General features: G+C 36.0%; 1 protein-coding gene across 4 annotated transcripts in view; it reads right to left on the reverse strand.

The window, feature by feature from the left end:
• LOC577106 (fibrillin-2) overlaps positions 1 to 22,313 on the reverse strand; it is an 80,366-nt gene that overhangs the window by 25,169 nt on the left and 32,884 nt on the right. For 2 of the 4 annotated variants that reach the window (XM_030977430.1, XM_030977429.1), the window contains 26 exons: positions 20,874 to 20,996; positions 19,549 to 19,764; positions 18,779 to 18,904; positions 18,151 to 18,276; positions 17,561 to 17,686; positions 16,924 to 17,112; positions 16,250 to 16,375; positions 15,538 to 15,690; positions 14,612 to 14,701; positions 13,986 to 14,111; positions 13,112 to 13,237; positions 12,366 to 12,491; positions 11,254 to 11,379; positions 10,544 to 10,666; positions 9,857 to 9,982; positions 8,916 to 9,041; positions 7,989 to 8,117; positions 7,267 to 7,389; positions 6,599 to 6,724; positions 5,964 to 6,089; positions 4,829 to 4,954; positions 3,573 to 3,743; positions 2,626 to 2,697; positions 1,750 to 1,875; positions 933 to 1,064; positions 132 to 305 (listed from right to left, as the gene is read on the reverse strand). In XM_030977430.1, the coding sequence (XP_030833290.1) occupies positions 132 to 305; positions 933 to 1,064; positions 1,750 to 1,875; positions 2,626 to 2,697; positions 3,573 to 3,743; positions 4,829 to 4,954; positions 5,964 to 6,089; positions 6,599 to 6,724; positions 7,267 to 7,389; positions 7,989 to 8,117; positions 8,916 to 9,041; positions 9,857 to 9,982; positions 10,544 to 10,666; positions 11,254 to 11,379; positions 12,366 to 12,491; positions 13,112 to 13,237; positions 13,986 to 14,111; positions 14,612 to 14,701; positions 15,538 to 15,690; positions 16,250 to 16,375; positions 16,924 to 17,112; positions 17,561 to 17,686; positions 18,151 to 18,276; positions 18,779 to 18,904; positions 19,549 to 19,764; positions 20,874 to 20,996 (3,459 nt within the window). The remainder of the gene's footprint in view (positions 1 to 131; positions 306 to 932; positions 1,065 to 1,749; positions 1,876 to 2,625; positions 2,698 to 3,572; positions 3,744 to 4,828; positions 4,955 to 5,963; positions 6,090 to 6,598; positions 6,725 to 7,266; positions 7,390 to 7,988; positions 8,118 to 8,915; positions 9,042 to 9,856; positions 9,983 to 10,543; positions 10,667 to 11,253; positions 11,380 to 12,365; positions 12,492 to 13,111; positions 13,238 to 13,985; positions 14,112 to 14,611; positions 14,702 to 15,537; positions 15,691 to 16,249; positions 16,376 to 16,923; positions 17,113 to 17,560; positions 17,687 to 18,150; positions 18,277 to 18,778; positions 18,905 to 19,548; positions 19,765 to 20,873; positions 20,997 to 22,313) is intronic. The other 2 variants (XM_030977431.1, XM_030977432.1) reach the window with 2 other exon arrangements.

Genomic DNA, 22,313 nt, shown 5'->3' on the forward strand with positions numbered 1-22,313 from the left:
TTTCATTGTAAATTGTTTTTATACTGGTTAAATAAATGAAATGAAATGAAATGAAATGAAATGAAAGGTACCTCGTGTGGGGAATTCTTACTAATGCCCTTACTGCTGTGTATTATTGGTATATAATATACCTGTCATATGAGCAGGACAAGGAGAGCACTCCTGCCTAGTTCCCCATGCCGAAGCCATGAGTGCACTGCAGCAGCACACCTTCTTGGTGAGACTCGTCATCAATGGACTCCCACACTCTGGCAGTGGGAATGCTGACTGGTTGTAGGACATGTAACATGTCAACTCTCGGATGTCTGTGGTGGAACATAAGAAAAGAACATGGTTCCATCATTAATCATAATAGTAATAATAATAAGAAAAACGTTGCTTATAAAGCGCTTACCTCCGAAGTCTCTATTAGCGCTATAACAAACAAAATAGACTGATAAACAATTACATATTAAACATAACAAAGGAGTGCAAATAAACCTACAAATTCAACAATACATATGCAACACACATCATGACCAGTAGGAATACACTGAACCGGTATGTAAATAATGCACATTGAATGATTGAACACAATTATCATCATCATAGGTATAAACTGTCATCAATATTAAGGGGCAGGGTGTTTTGGCCAGTCAGAGTGGCACAAGTCCAAAGAAAGATTATGCTGACTGGACGCACCAAGATAAACCCATTGTTACCAAATTCATGATGATTCTGATCAAATATTCTGTATTATGAACTCTAGGAAGACAGAGAGAGAGAGAGAGAGAGGGAGGGGGAGAGAGAGAGGGGGGGGGGGGGGGAGATGGATAAATAGGTAGATAAGTAGAGAGAGAGAGAGAGGGAGAGAGAGAGAGAGAGAGATACAGAGAGAGGTAAAGAGAGAGAGAGAGAGAGAGAGAGGGAGAGAATGAGAATAAAATACTCACCCATGCAGTTCTTTCCTGTAGGCATGTTCATGAACATGAATCCCATTGGACACATACAGGTATAACTGCCTTCCATGTTCATACACGTTCCTGCTCCACATATATAAGCACTCAGCTGGCATTCGTCAATGTCTGAAATCAATAGAAACCAATTAAAAAAAAAAATCAATATTATGAATACTTTAATGTTGATAGCATTTATCATTATAGAATTCTTATCCAAGTGCACAATAAACTGATTAAGAAAGTATACCTTGTATCATTAACCCTTGAAATAAGCATAGGAAGGTAAATTTCAGGCTTAATTTTCACCATGCAAGGTTCGATCAGGCTTACCCTTCAAACATCTGATAGGGGTTCAATGGACAAATACTAAAAGAATTATATTTCTGACTACTGCCTACCTTTGCACGATACAAATGCCAATATCAGTCCAACATGTTCACATCTATTTGCAACACACTCAAAGCGTGTTGTGTACACACATCTGAAGGTATTTCTTCATCTTTCTTTATGAAGTATGAAGCCATGTTTCTTCTCACCGGCCTACACACATATCTGTTCCTCCTCTGGAACATGCACATATGAGGGCATTTCTAATTCTATCTTCAAGTTTCAAGTTTCAAGTTTTATTTCAATTCAAATCCATAAAAAACACATAAGATACAGATTATATACAATATAGAAAACAGAGAAACACACAAAATGGAAAACATGTCTACAAAATTATACAAAGTTAATCAGCAATAGAAATGAATTGGGGAAACTGCAAATAAAACCATTAGGTTCTTTCTAAGCAGCATGGCACAGTACTTACCAATACACATCATCTGTTCAAAGTCATACTCGTATCCTGTAGGACACACACATCTGAAGGATCCTTCCACCTGCTGGCACTCTCCACCGCGACAAATGTTGGGGAAGTCCCGGCACTGGTTGATTTCTGAGAAGGAAACAATATTTCATCGACTCACAGAATCACTAGGAAAATAGCATGCAAATTTATAAGGCTACTGATTAGGGGGAGGGTGCACTTTTCCCCTTCTCCCTTTTGCTTTTTCACTTTTCTTGCTTTTTATTTCTTCTTTCCTGTTTGTCTATCACTCGATGGGGGTATTAGTATGCAGGAACCAGACTCTTCTACCATAGAAACATACAGTTTTGTTAAGAGCTGCCCTGAAAAACTTATATGTCTTGTATATGGTATTTTTTCTGTGAAGTAATGATTTGAGAAATGATTTCTCCTCAGCTAGCTAAATTTGTTTGGATATGAAATAACGCTGACGCCCCCCCCCCCCCCCCCCCCCCCCCGATTTCTTTCTTGCTATAATAGTAAGATATGACCTATCGATGTACATCTATCAGACAGCCTGGGAGACATTCTAAAGGTTCACAAGTCAATTTTAATGAGATCAGCACTGCGCATGTGCTTTTTAATACAGTCAAACCTATCTACAGCGACCGCCCAAAGGAAACACAATGTCATCTTTGTAGACAGGTTCCTTTAGTACATGTTTCAATAAGAAACCATTTTCAAGGGAAACAAAAAATGTGGTCCTTGTAGACAGGTGGTCTTTGTAGAGAGCCACAGGTGGTCACTAAAGCAGGTTTGACTGTATATATATTTATAATTTTTTAAGAGAGAGAGAAAAAAAAGAATGTTACATTTCAGCATTTAAATCTTTGTACATACCATTGACTGGGCGGGTGGCATTAGGATCAATATGTACACCGATTCCATATGGGCAGAGCAAGAAGAATTCAGCTGTAGGAAAGAAAGAACATCATAGTTGTGTTGAAAGCTATATTTACATCATAAGCAGATGACATTAAGGAGTTTAATTGTTTTCGTACCGTTCCATGTAATCACAATTTTATTGAACTCTTTTTGAATTATCCCATCAATTCATATCATTCTGCTTTGTTGGTATACAAAAATTACTTGAGGAAGACATGAAAAATGGTCTTTATATTTCGATAGATGGTAAAGCCCCGGTCAGACCTCGCTGATATGCATTGCTTCTGTCCATCAAACGCTATGAACAGAACCTCCATCCTTTCTTCCACCACTGACATCACATCAAAGGAGTGCAATTTTTAGCTCACAGATGTTATCGTCGAGGCTTTACTTACCCTAAAAGAAATTGATGGCCGAGCGATAAAATGTTTATGGGAGGCTCATTTGAATAAATAGTTGAGTTCTGACCTACCAAAACAATTTCCAATTCATTTTTCCACATAAACAACAGTTATGGTTATGGGTGAGGTCTGACCAACCCTTAAAGATAAAGTTGAATTCTGGACGTGCGTTTGCATTGTGAAAGAAACATTGTGGAATCGATCAGAAAAGGGTGATCATCTAGCATATAAGTATTGGTGTGTACTGCCATGTTATGGAATCATCAAAATGATAAGAAATTTGTTCGATTTTTATGATGTTACATGCCATATTTAGAATATTAAGGCATTTGAAGAGCCATGCTTTTCAGGGAACATTTGTTTTCTGATGTTCTTCTCCACTTGCATAATACAATGATAACACTCACAAATTATTGTTCACCTCTTCCCAGAACTCAACCTTCTCTTTAAGACAGCTCTGACTTGATAAGAATAAGTGAACATAAATTAGACTGAACTCACTGGTATTGACTAGAGGACACAGCTCACAGGGATCTCCCCAGCCTTTGCCAAGTTCTGAGCAACAGCATTTAGTCCTTGGGATACTGGTACCAAGAAGGAGACTGCATTCGTTCACATCAAGTCGAGACTCCGCCCCTGGGCCATGGGCGTAGCACAAACCGGTTCTCACATCTGAAGAAAAAAACAAGTCACATTTTTTGTATCCATCTCACTGCATATCCTTGCATTTTAACTTCCATATATGAAGGAGTGAAAGAACAGTGATGGATTGATATAGAGAGATAGAGAGAGAGAGAAAGCAAGTCACATTTTTTCCATCTCACTGCATATCCTTGCATTTTAACTTCCATATTTGGTGGAGTGAAAGAACAGTGATGGAATGAGAGAGAGAGAGAGCGAGAGAAAAAAAAACAGATTGAGAGAATATTGAGCAGAAAGTACATGAAAGACAGAACGTAGACATGGATGACACAAACTTTATCTATAATTTCAAATAATTTTGATGTAGTCATTATTTTGTGTAATGTCATATTCTTCTTTGCCGTTTACTTGTAATTCAATATTCTTAACATGTTTCTGTGGTATCTCTCACTTTTCCTTCCTTTTCCTTTCTTCTTTTTCTTGCGCTTATAAACATTAAAATTAAGCACTTTATAAATGTTATACAAATAATGAATGGTTATGAGTTCAATAGTGCGAATATTTTCATGAGTTGATAGATTAACATTCTATTCAACGAGGCGTCAGCTGAGTTGAATAGAATTAATGTTCATCTTTCAACGAATGCAAATATTCGCACCATTGAACGAATGAAAAACATTCATTATTTGTTTTATACAACATCGAAGAAGATCTAATAGAACATTCATCAACAAATTATGCTTTACTCCTTATATTAAAGATAAATTCAAGTTGGATTCAAGCCTTCTCGATTACATTCAGATTGCCTTTGCGTCAGATACAAGCAGGGATACGCGCGCGCACGGCAGAGAGGTACGCAGTCTGCATATAACCAAAAATGCACGACCGTGCAATATACCATCTATTGAATATCATGTGACCAACAATCCTCCAATCAAATGACAGGGATCGACGTAGGTGTTGTATAAAATGTATTATTATTATCATAAAGTTGTTCAACATGTCTAAAGAGAGAGATAGAGAAAGAGAAAGGGAAAGGGAAGGGGGAGGGGGAGAGGGGTAGGGAGAGAGAGAGAGGGGGGACAAAAGGGAGGAGGAGGAGAGACTAATCTTACCAGCACAAGTTGTTCCATCACGAGATAGCACCCAGTTTGGAGGACACTCACAGACATAGGATCCCATGCTGTTGGTGCAGAGGCCACTAACACAGTATGTGCCAGGGTCCTCACATTCATTCACATCTAAATCAAGACAAAAAAACACAAGTATTCATAAACTAAAATTCTTGAATCAGAAAGTACTTTTGCATGTAACAAAAGCCTTTTTCGTGCCACTGTGTGTCACAGAAGCACCCACAGCAGATGGCTCACATAACAGAACTGTCCAAACTGATATATAAAATCAGAAAATAAAAAGACAAATGAGAAGGAAATCTTAACAGTCTAACATCCTAACTTATCTATTTACAACTTGATATCTTGAATTCAGAAGCCTCTTTGAGCATTTTTTTTCGGGAACAGCTACAAAATATCCCACCACATAAATAATCCTAACCCTGACCCTGACCTTAAAACATACCGGTAGTACTGATGCATGGTGGGGTATTCTGCTGTTAATCTTTGTCTTCAATATGAAAAAACAGACAAGGATGCATCGATTCGACATACCTAGGCAATTGCCTCCTTCTACATTCATTTGTAATTCGTACGATGTCTGCAAAAAGGCCATAAGTGCTATACATTGTCGACGACAGTTCAGGCCTTCATGCCAGAAGCCAATGATACATGTATATCCTGGGTAACATTCACATCAGCAGGTTCCTGGGACATCGACGCACCAACGAGTATACATCCAGTGATTTTGTTTTTAAATATCAAAGTACATATGAAGAGCTCGGCTCCAAAAGGTACTACATGTACATCAATAAATTAAAGTTCTGATAACACAATTCTTTCATTATCAAAGTCAGCAATGTCAGTTTGGAATAATACTTTGGCTGATTATACTATTGTATGATACAAGTATGAAACACTCTTTAAAATAATCTAAGTCTGCACAAATATTTTTCGTGAATTTTTTGTTTTTTTAATTTTTGTGGATGTAGTACCTTTTGGAACCGAAATTGGATGTAGTACTTTTTGGAACCTAAAATCTTTCATACTGTATGCAAGTTACAATGCATGACTTAAATGAATATAGTACCTTTTGGAACCGAGCTCTTCATATAAGGGATACACTGAATGGACATACCTGTGCAATTGCCTCCTCCTATATCCAGCATATATCCTGGGTTGCATTCACATCGGAAGGTTCCTGGTACATTGATGCACTGACCAAACACACAGATATCCGGGAAGTTGGAGCATTCGTCAATGTCTAAACAATTACAAAAAGATATTATATAAAGAATATGATACTGAAATTGTTAGAAAATCAACTAGAAAGGATCTTGGAAAGAACAATGAAGCTAACAATTGATAATGGGCAGGGATTACTGTCTTTTTTTACTGGGCCCTGTTGCATAAAACTTACCATTGATGGTAACTTTGTAACTACCATGGTAACAAGGCTCAACAACCAATCAAAATCAAGGTTTCCATGGTAGTTGCCATTGATGGCAAAGTTACCATCAACGGTAAGTTTTGTGCAACGGGCCCGGAAACAGATGAACAAATTTAAAAGGTTACTACGTATAGCAAGGAGACAAACAGATGATTAGTATTCAACTATCTCGGGAATAGGAACACGATTGCCTCCTCTTTCCAACACTCAGATCATCACTGCCATCTTCCATAAGCCATCTAACACTTGCTAGCTTAAAAGTAAAGATCAATGGTGATAAACTCCACTTATTATTGTGAAGAAATAATTGGAGTAGAACTTACCTTCACAGCTGTCTCTGCGCTCGGTTGGATAGAATCCCATTTCACATTCACACACGTAACCACCGGGATTGTTGATACATTGCCCGTTGACACACAGGGCTTGGTTCTGCATGCACTCATCCACATCTATTCAGATATCATAGATAGAAAGAAGACAAAAATCAAATTAAAGAAATCAATCAATAAAACGTTTTTATCATAGAATTATTCAATAGACACAAGAACACAAAACATGACAATTTCCTCGACAGATACAAAAAAATACTGATACAAGGCCCTCTCTTTATCTGAAAAATTTCCATGAAATAGCAATAATTGTTGTAGCGATTTTATGGATGTAAAGAAGACAAAATCAAATTAAAGAAATCAATCAATGATACATTTATGTCATGGAATTATTCAATAGACTATAAACTATTCAATGTTATAACAAAGAACACAAAACATGACAGAGACAAAAAATATACATGAAACAGGAGGCCTTCTCCTTAAAAAAAATCTAATTAAATAGCAACAAATGTTGTAGCCAGTTCTAATATGGATACACCACCTATAGTAGCAGATATAAATGTATTCCAGTGAAAAATGCAATATATTTTGACCATGTGATGCCTTTAGTTTATACATTAAACTCAATTTAAAAACAAATGGAAACTAAACCAACTTACCTATGCACGATAGACCATCTCCAATGAATCCTTGATTACATTGACACTGGTACGAGCCAGGGATGTTCACACAGCGAGCATCTTCATGACAGTCATGGTTGGAGCTTTCACACTCATCCACATCTACGAGGAAAAGAAAAGAGGTCTTCAAGATTAACAAGCTCACATTCTGAAACATACTGGTAGTAAGTATTTAGTGCTTTACCAGGAAAGTTAATTTGGAGTCTTTGCATGCTTCACAGAAATAAAACGATGAAGATACATACTGAATTACAATTGAGATATTTGTTGCATCTTTAGTAGGTAAATTGAGTGCAAGATTTTGTACATGTAAAAACCCCTCAATATTTTCTTCAACAGCATGCAACTTTCTACAACAAGAGAAATTGTGATATCAATTCAGCTACAGTATGGTAGATATTGACAGGGGTCAATGCTACATAGACAGTAAAATCTAAATATTTAATAAGTTCAATCTCCTCTATCTATGGTATCACCTACATGTACTTAAGAGTAAGACTGGATTAAAAAAAGAAAACAAGAACTGTGATTCAAAGAACTTTTCTGATCAAAGATTGATCCAATAGGATTAAGCGTTTGCCTACATGTACTTATACAGCATATCATATATAGACAATCTCTCCTTCTTTCTTCAGAATTGTGATTTCCTGAACAAATCTCACAGTATAACTCGATGGGATAATGAATGGGTTGTGACTTACCTATACAGATGTTAGCATTCTCATCAACGATGAAGCCTGGGTTACAGCGACACTGGAAGGAGCCGATGGTATTCTCACACTGTGAGTTGATGGCACACTGGTGCATCTGTAGCATGCATTCATCAATGTCTACAGAGACAACAAGATTGAAGAAAAAAGCAATGTTAACCTTGGTTGTTTTTCACTTGCAAAAAATTGGGGTTGCTATTTTCTCTCAATATTTATGGTAGGGGGAGAAAAAAATCTTCTATTTTCTTATGGGAAAAAAAGAAGTAAAATAGACAACAACAAAAAATATTTCAGGCTAAGGATTTGGAACAACAGATAGATGAAGAATATATTTAGAGTTGAAAATAGTAACATAAACATATTTTCTGTGCTGTTTTTAAACTATTTTCTGACTATTTTATTTTGACTAGAGCATAACTAAATATGTCTTAGAAGGAAATGATTATGAATATAGATAATGAAATACACCAATGTAACATATTTGGAAAGAACAAGATTGAACACTGGTCCTGAAACAATTTCAAAGTCGAGGCCTCCATGGCTTTGAGTAAAGTATTATGTCATTCCAGCCTAGTGATGTGCCAATGGAGCTTACTTCCGTGATAGCATTAATGGTGCTGTTACAAGTTAACTATTTCATCTTTATATGCACATTCTTAGAATCAAAAGTGATGTGAGTTCACTACTTGCTTTATTCGGGATACCAACTACCGGTGCATTATATACACTGTACACATTTTTACAATGAGTTTCTTCTGAAAAAGATGAGATTTGGATGCAATAAAAAGAATTTAAATGAAATGAAATAAAAAAGATCATGACACAAATTCAATTCAATTTTTTTATTTTAAAGAATAAAGGATGAAACAATTTCCCATCAGTTGATTATTTCTTATTCTAGAAACAACTGTAAGTTACCTGAGCATCCAGGAATGCCTGGTTTCATAGAGTATCCTTCAAAGCACTGACAGGTGAATGAACCCCGGGTATTCTTACAAACACCAGCAACGCAGACACCAGCATCTGTACTACATTCATCAATATCTATGTCAAAGGAATATTGCAAAAGAAAAGCAAATGTGGTCAGTAACGATTAGTTTGGAGGCAATGGAAAGGAATTTTTGTTTTAACATCTGACAATTGACAAGTGGACTACAGTTGTTACTTGTATATTATCAATTCAAGATAATTTCAATCTCTTTCTCTCTCTATATATATATATATTTGTCTGTCTGTCTGTCTCTCTCTCTCTCTCTCCTATTAAAACACACATGTGACTTAAATATTCTGAACCAATATTCACTTCATGTTTCCTGGAAGAAAAAAAGAAGAAAATGCAGAGAATGCTAAGTAAAGAAAGTTGGACAGAAGAGCAGTGAGAGATCTCAAGATAGTAACATCATCTCCATATTCCTATCGAAAACCTTCAGTAGATGAAATGAAATACAGTAAACTCTGCATAAGCTGAAATTTCCTTAATTTGAATCAATAATTTTTTATCAAACTATGCAAAACATGGGATATTTACACTTCAAATTTGGCATAAAACTTTTGCAGTCCCAACAGCTCCAACCTCTGTCGTTCACAAATACCGTAAACAGGCTGGTTTCAAATTCTTTAAGTCCCTAGCCCCACATCTCTGGAACAAACTTCCCTCGTTCTTAAGAAATAGTACTTCACTAGATTTCTTCAAAAAACACTTGAACTGAAAACATACCTGTACAACACCTCTTAAATTGTTGATAGTCTTAAGAGACAGCGCCTTGTATCCTTTGGAAAAGGCACTATATAAATCCAATTGTTATTATTATTATTATTATTATTTGACTTCTGCCGATTGAACTGAACATTATCTTTACCTAGACAGCTCCTGAAGTCATCTGCTGGTCTGAAACCCACGAAGCAATCACATAGGTAGCCTCCCTCTTGATTCTCACACTGCCCACCACCACAGATATCAGGGTTGTCAGCACACTCATCAATATCTGAAAAGTTCATACAAAATGATACAATCAATGAATCAACAAGGGCCAAGAATTTTAAATTAATGATGTTGAACTAACCAAAGAAAAACACGAAATGACACTTTTAATATGAAATATTAATGTTCATGTACATCTAGGAGAACCATTTTGATGTCTTAATCTTAAAAGCACATTAAGAGTGCCTACATTCCTGAAAGCATTTGTCTTCATTACCTTGAAGCAGCACTTACACTGGAAGAAGAAGCATATTATTGTCATAACAATCAAGGCAATCACATCAGGGACTGCTGGTCGGGCAAAGTCATGCGCATGGTAAGAAAAAAGCTGGAAGCTGAAACAGTAATTATTACACCAATCTAGATTAAAGACAAGTATTAAAATGGCAAGTGCTAAAAAAACATTTTACAGCACTCTATGACACTAAATCCACATCCAGAAAGACTTTTGTGTAATTATGCAGACTTTAAAAGAATTAAAAGAGGAGATATTAGATAAAATAGTAGAAATATTGTCATCACTTGTCCACTGCAAAGAAAAGAACCATAGAAGCAAGCAACTCACCAACACATGTTCTGCCGTTGACTCTCAATGAATATCCAGATTGGCACTGGCATTCATAACTTCCTTGTGAATTGACACAGTTATGATCGCAGCCACCATTGTCCATATCACATTCGTTCATGTCTACAAGAGAAAAAAAAACAAGGAACACAAAGCTTTTTACAAGAAAGATACTAAAATAAATCAAAAATATACAAACTGTAACCTTGTACAGACAGTGACAAATGTAAAATATAAACAAATACAAGTTTTATTAACCCTTTCAGTTTTTAAAGTGTAAAAACCCTGCTCAATACTTAAATCAGTTTATGTAGGAGTTGCTCTTTTTTCTTATTACATGGAATGCATACACCTAAGATTACACTTCTAAAATTTAGTTGTGTCTAGACCTACAACAGAGAAGACAAAAGAAAATATGGGAAGTCTTATAAATAAATACCGGTAGTGCCTTGTTAATAATTAAATTGCTTGTAGGGGTTAAAATGCAATTATCTTTGCAAAATATTAGATCATTTATGTATTTCTAACCTGTAATGACTTTGTCACCTTCAATTATTCAATATGATTGTTTAATAGGAATTTATGATTACTACATTCCAAATAAATGGTTTCAAGTTTATACATTATTTTGTAATTAATCCCTACCTTAATTAAAACTAGGATGTCAATATTCAAACTAGAAACAGTAAATGGATAAAACTTGAACTTACCTTCACATGCCCTGTAGTTTGCTGTTGGCCTGAATCCCGGATTGCACATGCATCGGTAAGTACCAACGATGTTGTGGCATTCACCGTTTGAGCAAATACCTGTGCTGATGGAGCATTCATTGATATCTGTTGGAATTCATAAAAACAAAACAGACCTTGGTATTAACATGGTTCTTCAAAATGTAATATGCATCAATGGTAGATGACGTAAACTTTGAAACTAACTACATTCTTTCCACCTAGATATAAAAACTTGTACATATCTCTTCTGGATCTTCCTTTACTCGCCTTGTAAATATCTGAAGGTGCATGAAATTCTCAATAAGGCACAGTAGTTTATAGGTGTAATGCAAGGGTTTGAGAATCTAATGGATTCAGATTCACACATAATATTGGTGCTACAGTGCATTACAAATCCTTTTTCCCCAGAGTTTTAGCCATTTATTGTAAGTCAATCCGTTGCTACATGTATCAGTAAATATACCATTTTGCTTTCTTATCATGATAGCCTTGATTAAACACACATTCAAACCAAATGAAATCAAAACCAAAACAACCAACCAAACAAGTTGCATTGAAACTAACCCAATTGATCCATATATCTATCGACCAATGAACCAATCAATCAACCAATGATACAAAAATCAATCAATTATCCGATCAAATTATAAAAAATGAATCAAGACCTCGCGAGTCTTCTCATTCTATAATATATCCCAAGTTGGCCTTCCAATATACAAATGTGCATCTTCTTTTTTATCTTCATATATCAAATTAAAATCCAACTACCACTCACATCTGTGAATCTTGGTGTACACCCCCTCTTTCTTTCTTTTTCTCTCTTTTTCCCCTTTCTTAATATTTTTCACTCCATATTTGTATCATTATGTACCTACTATTGAGGGTAGTCATGCTATAAAGCTTGGATTACTTTGTCAACCCTCCTGTTTGATGTTTTCGATTAGTTACAGCCAGCCTTACTTTATTCTACCTATATTCTTTTGTCATGTGTAAATTTGCAATGTTTTGTTTGATATATATTTGTAAAACTGCAAAAGAAAAAGAAAATCAAACAGAAATAAATAAATCAAATCAAATTTGTGATTACTTACCCCTACAAGCCTGTCCATCTGGTGTGAGTTCTTGTCCCAAGGGGCAGTCACATCTGAACATCCCTGGTAGGTTAGTGCAGGAACCACCACGGCAGAGTCCTGGGACTGTCTCACACTCGTTTATATCTACCATGATGGAAAACAAAGATCAAATCCTGCTTGTAAGTACAGGCTTGCATGGTGAAAGGACTCTCTGTAATCTTTCTTTCTTGAGAAAGAAAGATTACCGCGAGTCCTTTCCAGGTCTCCCCAATCCTCCCCCTCTCTCACATGGTGCAACCGCAAGCCTAGGCCTACTGTATAAAGATCAAATCATTGCTCATAATCTCATGAAATGGAAGATAGTGTTTACTGGTTCACAGCTACATGAACTGGTAAGGGATTGGCGTGAAAATACAACATACTGTAATAGTGATTAATATTAGTGGCTCATGATTTCATTACTGGAAACATGAATATTCTCACATATGATGACTTCTGAAATTCTAGACCTTCATTACTATAATTTTAATTTAAGACATCAGCAACAATAATAGAAAGAAAAAACTTACATAAAAAACAAACAAAAAAACAAATAGAATCGTTGCATAACCTCACCAAACACAATGCTGGTGTTAAAAAAAATATATACATACATGTATTATCAGAAAATTGCTGTGTAACTGACGAAACAAATGATTAGTGATGCCACTTTTAAGAAGAATAGCGAAATTCATTGCCTATGATGAGTTCCTACATGTACATACCCATGCATGAGCGCATGACTGGATGAGCTTCAAATCCTTCATAGCAGTTACACCTGAAGTCTCCAGGAGTATTCTCACAAGATCCATTCCCACAGGCACCAAAGGTAATCCGACACTCATCAATGTCTACAGAAAGAAAAGAAAGGCGTAAAGTTTAATACATAGGAGAACTGCATGTAACCCCATCTTTAATCATGTGGTTATCCTCAGTGCTCATGTCTATATCATCTTTTCTACCATCTTATCACAAGAAACCGGGAGGATTCAATTTAAAGCCTGTCTGTACTAGTTTGGCCAGGAGGGATTAAACCACCCAGTGTGGTCACTGATAGGTGGCTATCTCATCAACTCAGTTCTCAATTAATATAAGAAAAAGAGGATCACAGGGGACCAACAGGCACCGCTTAGGCATTGTTTTCTATATAGAGGGAGCAAGTAGCTACAAGTAGTACAGTGGGGCTTTAAGTAAAGTAAGTTACATGTAGCTCATTACAATATATTCCCATATTTAAATTCATATTTTACAAGTTCAGAAAAAGTATTTGTTAACCCCTAACATATTAGCTAGACAGCAACATCGTTATCATCTACATCAATAGCATGCACAAGTTACAGTATTATTTTTTAATTGATCAATACCATTTATATCACGACCAAGTTTACAAATAAGAGACAAGTATAAAATAGAGAGACTGTGTGTATAAGAGTGAGAGAGCTCGAGAGAGAGAGATAGAGAGGAGAGAAGAAACGTAAGAGCGAAAAATAGAGCGAAAAAGAGATACAGCGAGAGGAACGAAGGAGAAGTTGAAGAGAATAAGAACAAAAATGAAATATAAATTGTTGCACAATTGTTGCACATGATTTCTAGACTTACCCACACACTGATAGCCAAACTCATCCATAGCAAAGCCTACATCACACACACAGTCATATGACCCAATGATGTTGGTGCATTCTCCATATTTACAGATTCCATCGTATGCGTTGCATTCATTGATGTCTGTATACAAAAGAAGCAAAGAGAGGTTATAAAATATAGTATTACAAAAACTTAGAATTTTGCATATATACATTTTGCCAAGTAACTGTGCTTACGATGTACGGAGCAATGAAAGACAAGAAGCACACAAGGGTAAAGAGCATTTTAAACCAAAAATCTAAAAGAGAACTCGGGGAAGGAAAATGTGAAGAAAATAAATAAAAATCATCTCCAAGAAAAAATCACATGTAAAAAAAGATCCCCAAAATGGTCCTGTGAAATTTGTATATTATACTATTAATAAACATCAACAATCCATGTAATTAAAAACAAGAATAAATCAAAATGTAAACTTTCGCATATTTGAATACTAACATTAGTTGGAGAGCCCTAAATGTTCATTAAAACAGTTTTTTGTAAAGATAATACCGGTACATCTTTTCAATTTTTAAAAGCAGTTTGCAACTTGTTGAAGAAAATTAACCAATATTCAACTTTGCAGCTTGTAATCCGTATCTTACCGTTGATGTACACAGTGCCATCCAAAAGATCAGGGCGCGGCCTGGTATCAGCAAAACCACGTCCTCTTGGGCATAAGACATCAAACTCAACTACATGGCAGGATTAAAAAGAAAAGAGAAGAGACACTTGACAAAAATATGTCACAAACAATCAAGCAATTGAATATCCTTTTTTTCCATTTAAGGGTTTAGAATGCTTATTATCCAAAGAATTTCAACATATTTTGACAAATTTGACTTTTAAAAACACTACATTATTTGAGGGCGACCTCTTGTTCTGCTGCCATCTTTTCCAAACTCTTCAATAAATTATCTAGTCTAACAACTTACTATGTGAATAAATCATTGATATATAACCTTCCTTACAAAATAAACATTTAAAACAAAAACAAAGTATGTGCTGATCTTCGCAAAGTGCATAAACAGAAACAGAGACAATTTTAAACAGCACTAGATTGTACTTTTGGCTGTATATTTTCATCCTTCACCAATTTTATCTGTTTTACACAATATCTTCTTCTTTTTTCTCTTTTTTTAAAATGTGTATTATTGAAACAATCAAATACAATTACAATATTTACAAGTTATCATAAAAAAGATTACAAAAAGGTAAAACAGATAGATCAATACTTCATGAAAAAGAAAATTTACACTAAGATGCAAGCAATTACATGCAGATGTACCTATACAACATTATAAGACAAACTTCCATTTTGTAAAGTGCAAGGGCAATTTGTTTTTCTTTTTTGCAATACGATATTCATGATCTTTATTACAGTAAATATAAGTCGGTATTTACTTTGAAATTTGCATAAATAAATATATTATTTAAGCATAAGAAATAAAAATAGGTGAAAAACATATCCTTTTCAAAGCCAAACATTCTACACAATATATTAGAAACATTTGTATGACGGTTAACATACCACTGCCCTCCTGTGGGCACTCATAGCATCTTCCCTGGTCACCGTAAGAATAACCCAATGAACAGCAGCATACAGAGTTCCTGTAGAGACCAGGGATAGGACTGGAACACTGGCCTTCAGAGTAGTCCAGGAAACACTCGTAAGAACGTAGGTCTGAAAGACATCGGGAGCAAAGAGAAAACATGACAGTGATACAAAGGAGAGGATAGGAATAGTATAAACAGATATTCAGAAAATTAACCACAAAAAATGAGATTATTGTGAATTAAAGAAAATGTTAAATAGAGGTATTTTTAGATGCTGAAAAGGGACTGTCAGTAATCTTTCTTTCTTTCTTCCTGACTACATACACACTCAATTGAATATGACTCTCTCATTTAACTTACAACACATTGATTGACTTAACATAATTCTTTCTATTTTCTTTACCTCCTTTCTTTTACCATTTGTTCTCTCTTCTCTCAATAATTTGAGAAGAAAGGGATTATTCAGTTCTTCTTCTTCTTCTTCAGGATAATCTGCCTCCTTCACTGCTAAAGATTCTTGCATATGTATAAGTGCATGTGTGTGGCGATATAGGGATGCACAGATATGTGGGGGAAAAGTGTATATACATGTATATACATAGTGCCAGTAAAAATGTTGCAGTGCACTTGTAATTTCGCTCTACATTGCGAAGCTTTCAAACAAGTAATATAAAGAGCTAACTCACCGACGCAGTTTCTTCCGGAGGTATCCAGGGTGAGTCCCTCTTCACATACACAGCGGTAGGAGCCCATAGTGTTCTCACATAGTCCATTGTTGCACACCATCGGGTTGAGTTCACATTCATTCAGATCTGAAGTACATAAACATCACAACATCACACATTGTACATATACTGTAAATACATGATTTGTCTTTATAAATACTGTGATATTACAGCAATATAAAAATCTACTTGTAGCTTCACTCTTATTCCCAAAAGGGAGAACTCATCAATTTGATTTAGCTGGCTATATGAAGAAGTGATGTATAAACAATCCATAATCAATCAATCAAAGAGATATTTGATATAGCACTTTTACCTTGCGGTTACAAAGCGCTGCACACACGCTCCACAATGTATACACATTTCTTGTACACTACTGATAAGAAATAATGTAACATTATCTATGTATTGATCAAAAAGCACCTTTACCTAGGATGAAAAATAAGCAAGCTTAATCATTCTCATCTTCCAGTCTTTTCATCATGGATCACTGATCAGGGTTTACTCTATCACTGATGTAAATATTTGAAAGTGATTTCAGCTACTGCAGTGTAAAAACACAACAATGTCTTGTCACATATTTCTTGTTATTGCAGATAGTCGGACAATATCCTTCTCTCAGTCTTACTACTCACCAACACATTCACTGTTGATCTCAGAGAAGCCCCGAGGACAGTCACCAAAAGCAAGAGGGCAGGCTTCGCAGGGACTACCCCAAGCTCGGCCAAAGGTAGAGCAGCATTCATCTCTCCTCATAGGTCCCATGATGTCGGCCTCGCACTGACCATTACTGATGCGGGTCCAGCAAGTGGCAATGCGGTTATCTGTCGGGTGAGACACAGAGAAATTAGGAGTCATTAATTGAATTGACAAAATGAATTCAAAGAAATGAGAGATCAAATGAATAAATAAATAGAGGAGTCATGTGATAAAACAAAATTAGGTGGGAAAGGACAGAGAGAAAGGCAAGGAAAACAATATTGATGGAGAAACATAGACAAGTATACACATACAATAACACAAGAGGAGACAATAATGATCCAATGGATTGAAACAGTTGGAGAGAGGGACAAATAAGGCAGGTATAATCAGAACATAAAGCAAAATAAATAAACAAACAGAAGAATGGGGATGCAGGAAAATGAAAGGAAAAAATCACAGCATAATTGAAAAGTGCCTTCAATTCTTTGACCTTACACTTGAACGAATACATGTATGAAGTTAATAATTCATTGCCAACAACTACCCTTCGCCTGATATCTTGAGACTTACCGACACAAATTGTTCCAGTGGGGTCTAGTTCAGTGCCGGGATAGATGCATTCACAGCGATAGCTCCCTCTGGTGTTGATACAGCGACCATTGTTGCATAGACTTGGATTCTGACACTCGTTGACATCTTTGAGAAGGAAATGTACATGTATGAACAAAGAATACTGTTAATCATCTAATAAGGTTTTTCTAGAAATGTAATAGTTTGCATATTCTGAGCTATGTGATATTTAAACCTCTCTTTCAAATCAACCTCCCTAATTTAAAACTGGTCAATATAATTTTAAATACACAACAGAAAAAAATATATATTAAGGTGCTTAACTAAAATAACTATCGTTTTATATTATAATATTAAACGCTTCCATTTATTTGCACATCACATACACTTTTCATTCACAATATTCAAAATGACATTCCATTTACACATTATTACTGGTCAAAAAAAGTTTAGAAATACACTTCTAACATCTGGAACATCTAATTCTGTAACAATATGCCCAACAGTTACACACATATATTTTCTCATCAATATGTTTGTAATTTCTCTTTGATTAATATGAGTAGATTATTATAATCATGAAAACCCACCTTGACAAACTGAGCTCCTTGCATCCAATTCATAGCCATCTGGGCATTCACACACAAAGCTTCCTGGGGTGTTTCTACAGGCACCATTGTGACAGAGTAGTCTGTTGTAAGAACACTCATTCTCATCTGAAAAAAGGGCAAATTGGAAATTAAGTAAGACAATGCAATCATGCACTAGTATATATTTCTTCCTTAAACAGGTCTTAATGATTTGTTGAAATTACAGAACTCAGTGGACATCTTGTTATATCACACTGATAGAATCACAACCATAGCATAAAAACTATGGACTTTTATCATGAAAAAATAGTCTCTCTCTAAACAAAAACCAGATCGTTAAAACTCAAAGCTATTGTGAGATATTAATTCTGAATCATAGCCATAACATTGTTTAACAGTGCGTTATGAAAACACCTCCCAAGGTGACAGAAATGTGGCAGCACTTACAATGTGGAAAGACTACAGTTTACCTACAACTAACTTATGGTAAATGAACAGATTCTGACAGCTTAGAGTCCTGGCTAACACAAGATAGTCTTCTAGAATTATGCCAGAAGGAGGGAGGGGACCTTTGGGAGATTCTTTTGGCCCATGGACTATAAACCATTAGCAAGGTTTACCAACTTACCAATACACTCCTTGCCATCAGCTTGGGGCTGGAATCCAGAGTTACATCTACACTTGTAGTTACCAGTCAAGTCCTCACAGACGCCATTGTCACACAGGTTGTTGAACAGTGTGCACTCATTGATATCTACATGCAACACAAAAGAAGGCAGTTAATCTTCCAAATATATGATGGTTAACCACTATTTAATACACAGGAACAACAATTATTGTAATTTTACTGCTCTTTTGGTAATCCACAGGCATTTAATAGTTGATTGTTTCTTTCTTTTGTTATTGTATTCATTACTGTGCTTTATTTTCTGATTTCTTTGTTGTTATTATTATACTTCTTTATGTTCCTGGAAATGACATAAAATAAATTGAAAGAAATATAAAACAAATAAAATAAAATCAACAACAACTAACAAATTTGTTGTTTGCTGCTCCAAAAACAAAATTATTTTATAAGAAAGCAGTCCAACAGGTCTGCATGCATGAACTATTTTGAGTGGGATAAGCCTGTTGGATATGATTTGATTTTGGACATTGAACAAATTTTCCAGACTCCAGTCCAGGTTATCTAAGATTTGGTACAGTCAAACCTGCATTAGTGACCACCTGTCTACAACAAGCACATTTTTCGTTTCCCTTGAAAATGGTTTGTCATTGAAACATGTACTAAAGGAACCTGTCTACAAAGACCATTTGATGTGTTTCCCTTGGGCGGCCGTTATAGACAGGTTTGACTTATTACGATTAAAGCGACTGAATCTTGTAGAGGTGACTTACTGATTCTCTGGCTTGTCCACCCGGTGCCATGTTTACAAAGCTGCTCAAACTGCAGCGTACCCTGCGGGGGGCAGGATTCACAGTTTGGTCCCCAGCTCAGGGCCTCTTGGAGTAGGACAGCACTACAGCAGCAGGATGAGATGGTCATCTGACCCATAGACTGGTGGGTGCATCGGCCAAGGTCTCCGTCCAAGAAACAGAAGCCACGACGGTTCTCTGAATACGACATTAGTTACAGATAAAGTTGAGTACATGTGATATAATAGAAAGATTAAACTCACCGTTTGAAGTTTGATCTTTATTTTATGGGAGAGTAGTAGGAAGAGATTACATAATCAGAAAAAGATTCGGAGCTCGAAATTGCTCTTGAAGTAGTCGAAAAAGATATATCCAGATAATAATCTGTAAACAAGCTTTGTTTCTCGAAAGAAACAATTCGGTAGGACGAAGAAAAAATGGAATTTTCATGTAAAATTCGACTGCAGCTCTGAGAAGTTACTTCTCAGTAAAACCATGCGAAGAAGTGATTTGACTGCGCATACGCAAGGTGAGTTCTCTTATATGAGTTCTTATGGAGACTCACAAAATGAAATTAAATGTACATTTTGAAATGCACTGTCTCAAAGCAACTGGGAAAAGATTGTTCATGTCGTACGTACATCTACATATGTTTGGATTTGGTGTACATTGTGGAAATTTGGATTCATTGTTCCATTTGAATGAGAAATTCACTGAACTTTCTACATCTACATATGTTTGGATTTGGTGTACATTGTGGAATTTTGGAATCATTGTTCAATTTGAATGAGAAATTCACTGAACTTTCTCCGAAACTCATACACTGCACACTGAAATGAGTACATGTCCATTATACCACATACATGTGTGGCATGAGCCTTTGGTCCACACTTTGTTTAATAGCTAGCTTTCATATTTTAAAAGTGTTGGTATTGAAGAGCAATCATTTTCAGAGCGCATTTTTTTCTGCCATTTTCTTCCAAACTAATATAAAGAAAGCGTGAAACCTCACAAGTTCTTTATCACCTTTACTAGAACTTAACCTTCTCTTTATAAATATTAAGCAATACTTTGAGAGTTTTGCGTGTTTTAAGTATTCAATTGTTTTGAGTAATATGGTAAATACAAGGTTTTCAAACCTCCTAGTATTTCAAGGCATTTCAAGCAAGACACTTAGATAAAAAGGTACAAAGTAAATTTTATTGAAAAATTCTCAAATTGCTCATACTTTATTGTACTAAAACAATAATTACCTGACCTTATTCTCCAGCTCTACTATCTAAAAACCCAATTTGATGATTACTTACCGACGCAGGTGCCATCCTGTCCTGTTGCATAACCCACAGGGCACTGGCATTGATAGCCTCCCAACGTGTTGATGCAGAAACCCAGAGGACATGGATTGGTCTCCTGAGCACATTCATTCACATCTGAATCAAATGAGGAGAGAAAAACTTATTCAGTCACACCTTCTTAAAGCAAATGAGGAAAGTAAACCTTATACAGTCAAACCTTCATGAAGCAAATGAGGAAAGAAAAACTTATACAGTCAAACCTTCTTAAGGCAAATGTGGAAAGTAAACCTTACACAGTCAAACCTTCATGAAGCAAATGAGGAAAGAGAAGCGTATATAGTCAAACCTTCATGAAGACCACCTCATTATAAAGACTACATTTCTTTTCTTTCATTGGAATAATGTGTTTCATTGGAACTTGTAAAAGTAAACCTGTCTACAAAGACCAGCTGCTAATAAAGACCACTTTTTGTCTCTCTTTGGTGGTGGTCTTCCTATAGAATTATGATTGTATATTATCATCCAATGTGAGCCTGTAGGGCACTACATATTATATATAATATAATGTGATATAGAGGAATGCCCTTCTGGCTCTCATTAGATAGTCAATGGCCTTAGTTGTCTTGATATAAATACAGGGCACAAAGGCTCGTTTATTAGTACAAAATGTTGTGGAAGAGGATAAGAAAAAAAAAGGAAAAGAGAAAGGTAATTAAAGAGAGAAATGCAGGAGATAGATAGAAAGAGAGAGAGAGAGAGTGAGAGAGAGAGAGAGAGAGGGGGGGGGGGGAGGCAGAAAGAGCTCTAGACACGGAGACAGAGAGAAAAAGGGAGTAAGAAAGAAAGAGGGAGGAAGAAAAAAAGATGGAGGTAGGGGAGAGAGGGAGAAAGAAAGTGCAAGAGAGTGATGGGGAAAAGGAACAGAATAGAAGAAGAAGAAGAGAGAATGAGAGAGAGGAGAAGAGAGACTTAGTTAAAAGGGGGAGCATAAGTTCAAGAGGCAGATAAAGGGAGACATAGAGCAAGAACATACTAGGTCCATGCATAGAGACACAGAAAGAGGGGAGGAATCTATAAAATCCTAGTTTTGTTCGTATAACTCATTATAAGACTGAGTCTGCTGGGGTTACTAGGTCCCCAGGCACCTGTATCGATTTGCAACAAGAATTCCAGGCTCATCCCAGTAGCTTTCATAGGTTAAAGGTCAAAGTGATTGACATGAACACAGAAGCTCAGCTTTCTCCCCCACTCTCTCTCTCTCTCTTCCTCTCTCTCTCCCTCTGTCTCAGTCTACCTATCTTTCTCTCTCTCTCTCTCTCTCTCTCGCACACACACACACACACTCTCTCTCTCTCTCTTCTTCTCTCCCTCTCTCTCAGTCTATGTCTTTTTCACTCTTTCTCGCATATGATCTAGTAGTATAATGAACATTTTCTGTACACAAATGTAGTG

The sequence above is a fragment of the Strongylocentrotus purpuratus genome, unplaced genomic scaffold (assembly GCF_000002235.5).
Source record: "Strongylocentrotus purpuratus isolate Spur 01 unplaced genomic scaffold, Spur_5.0 spur5_scaffold_9, whole genome shotgun sequence".
Classification (NCBI taxonomy): domain Eukaryota; kingdom Metazoa; phylum Echinodermata; class Echinoidea; order Camarodonta; family Strongylocentrotidae; genus Strongylocentrotus; species Strongylocentrotus purpuratus.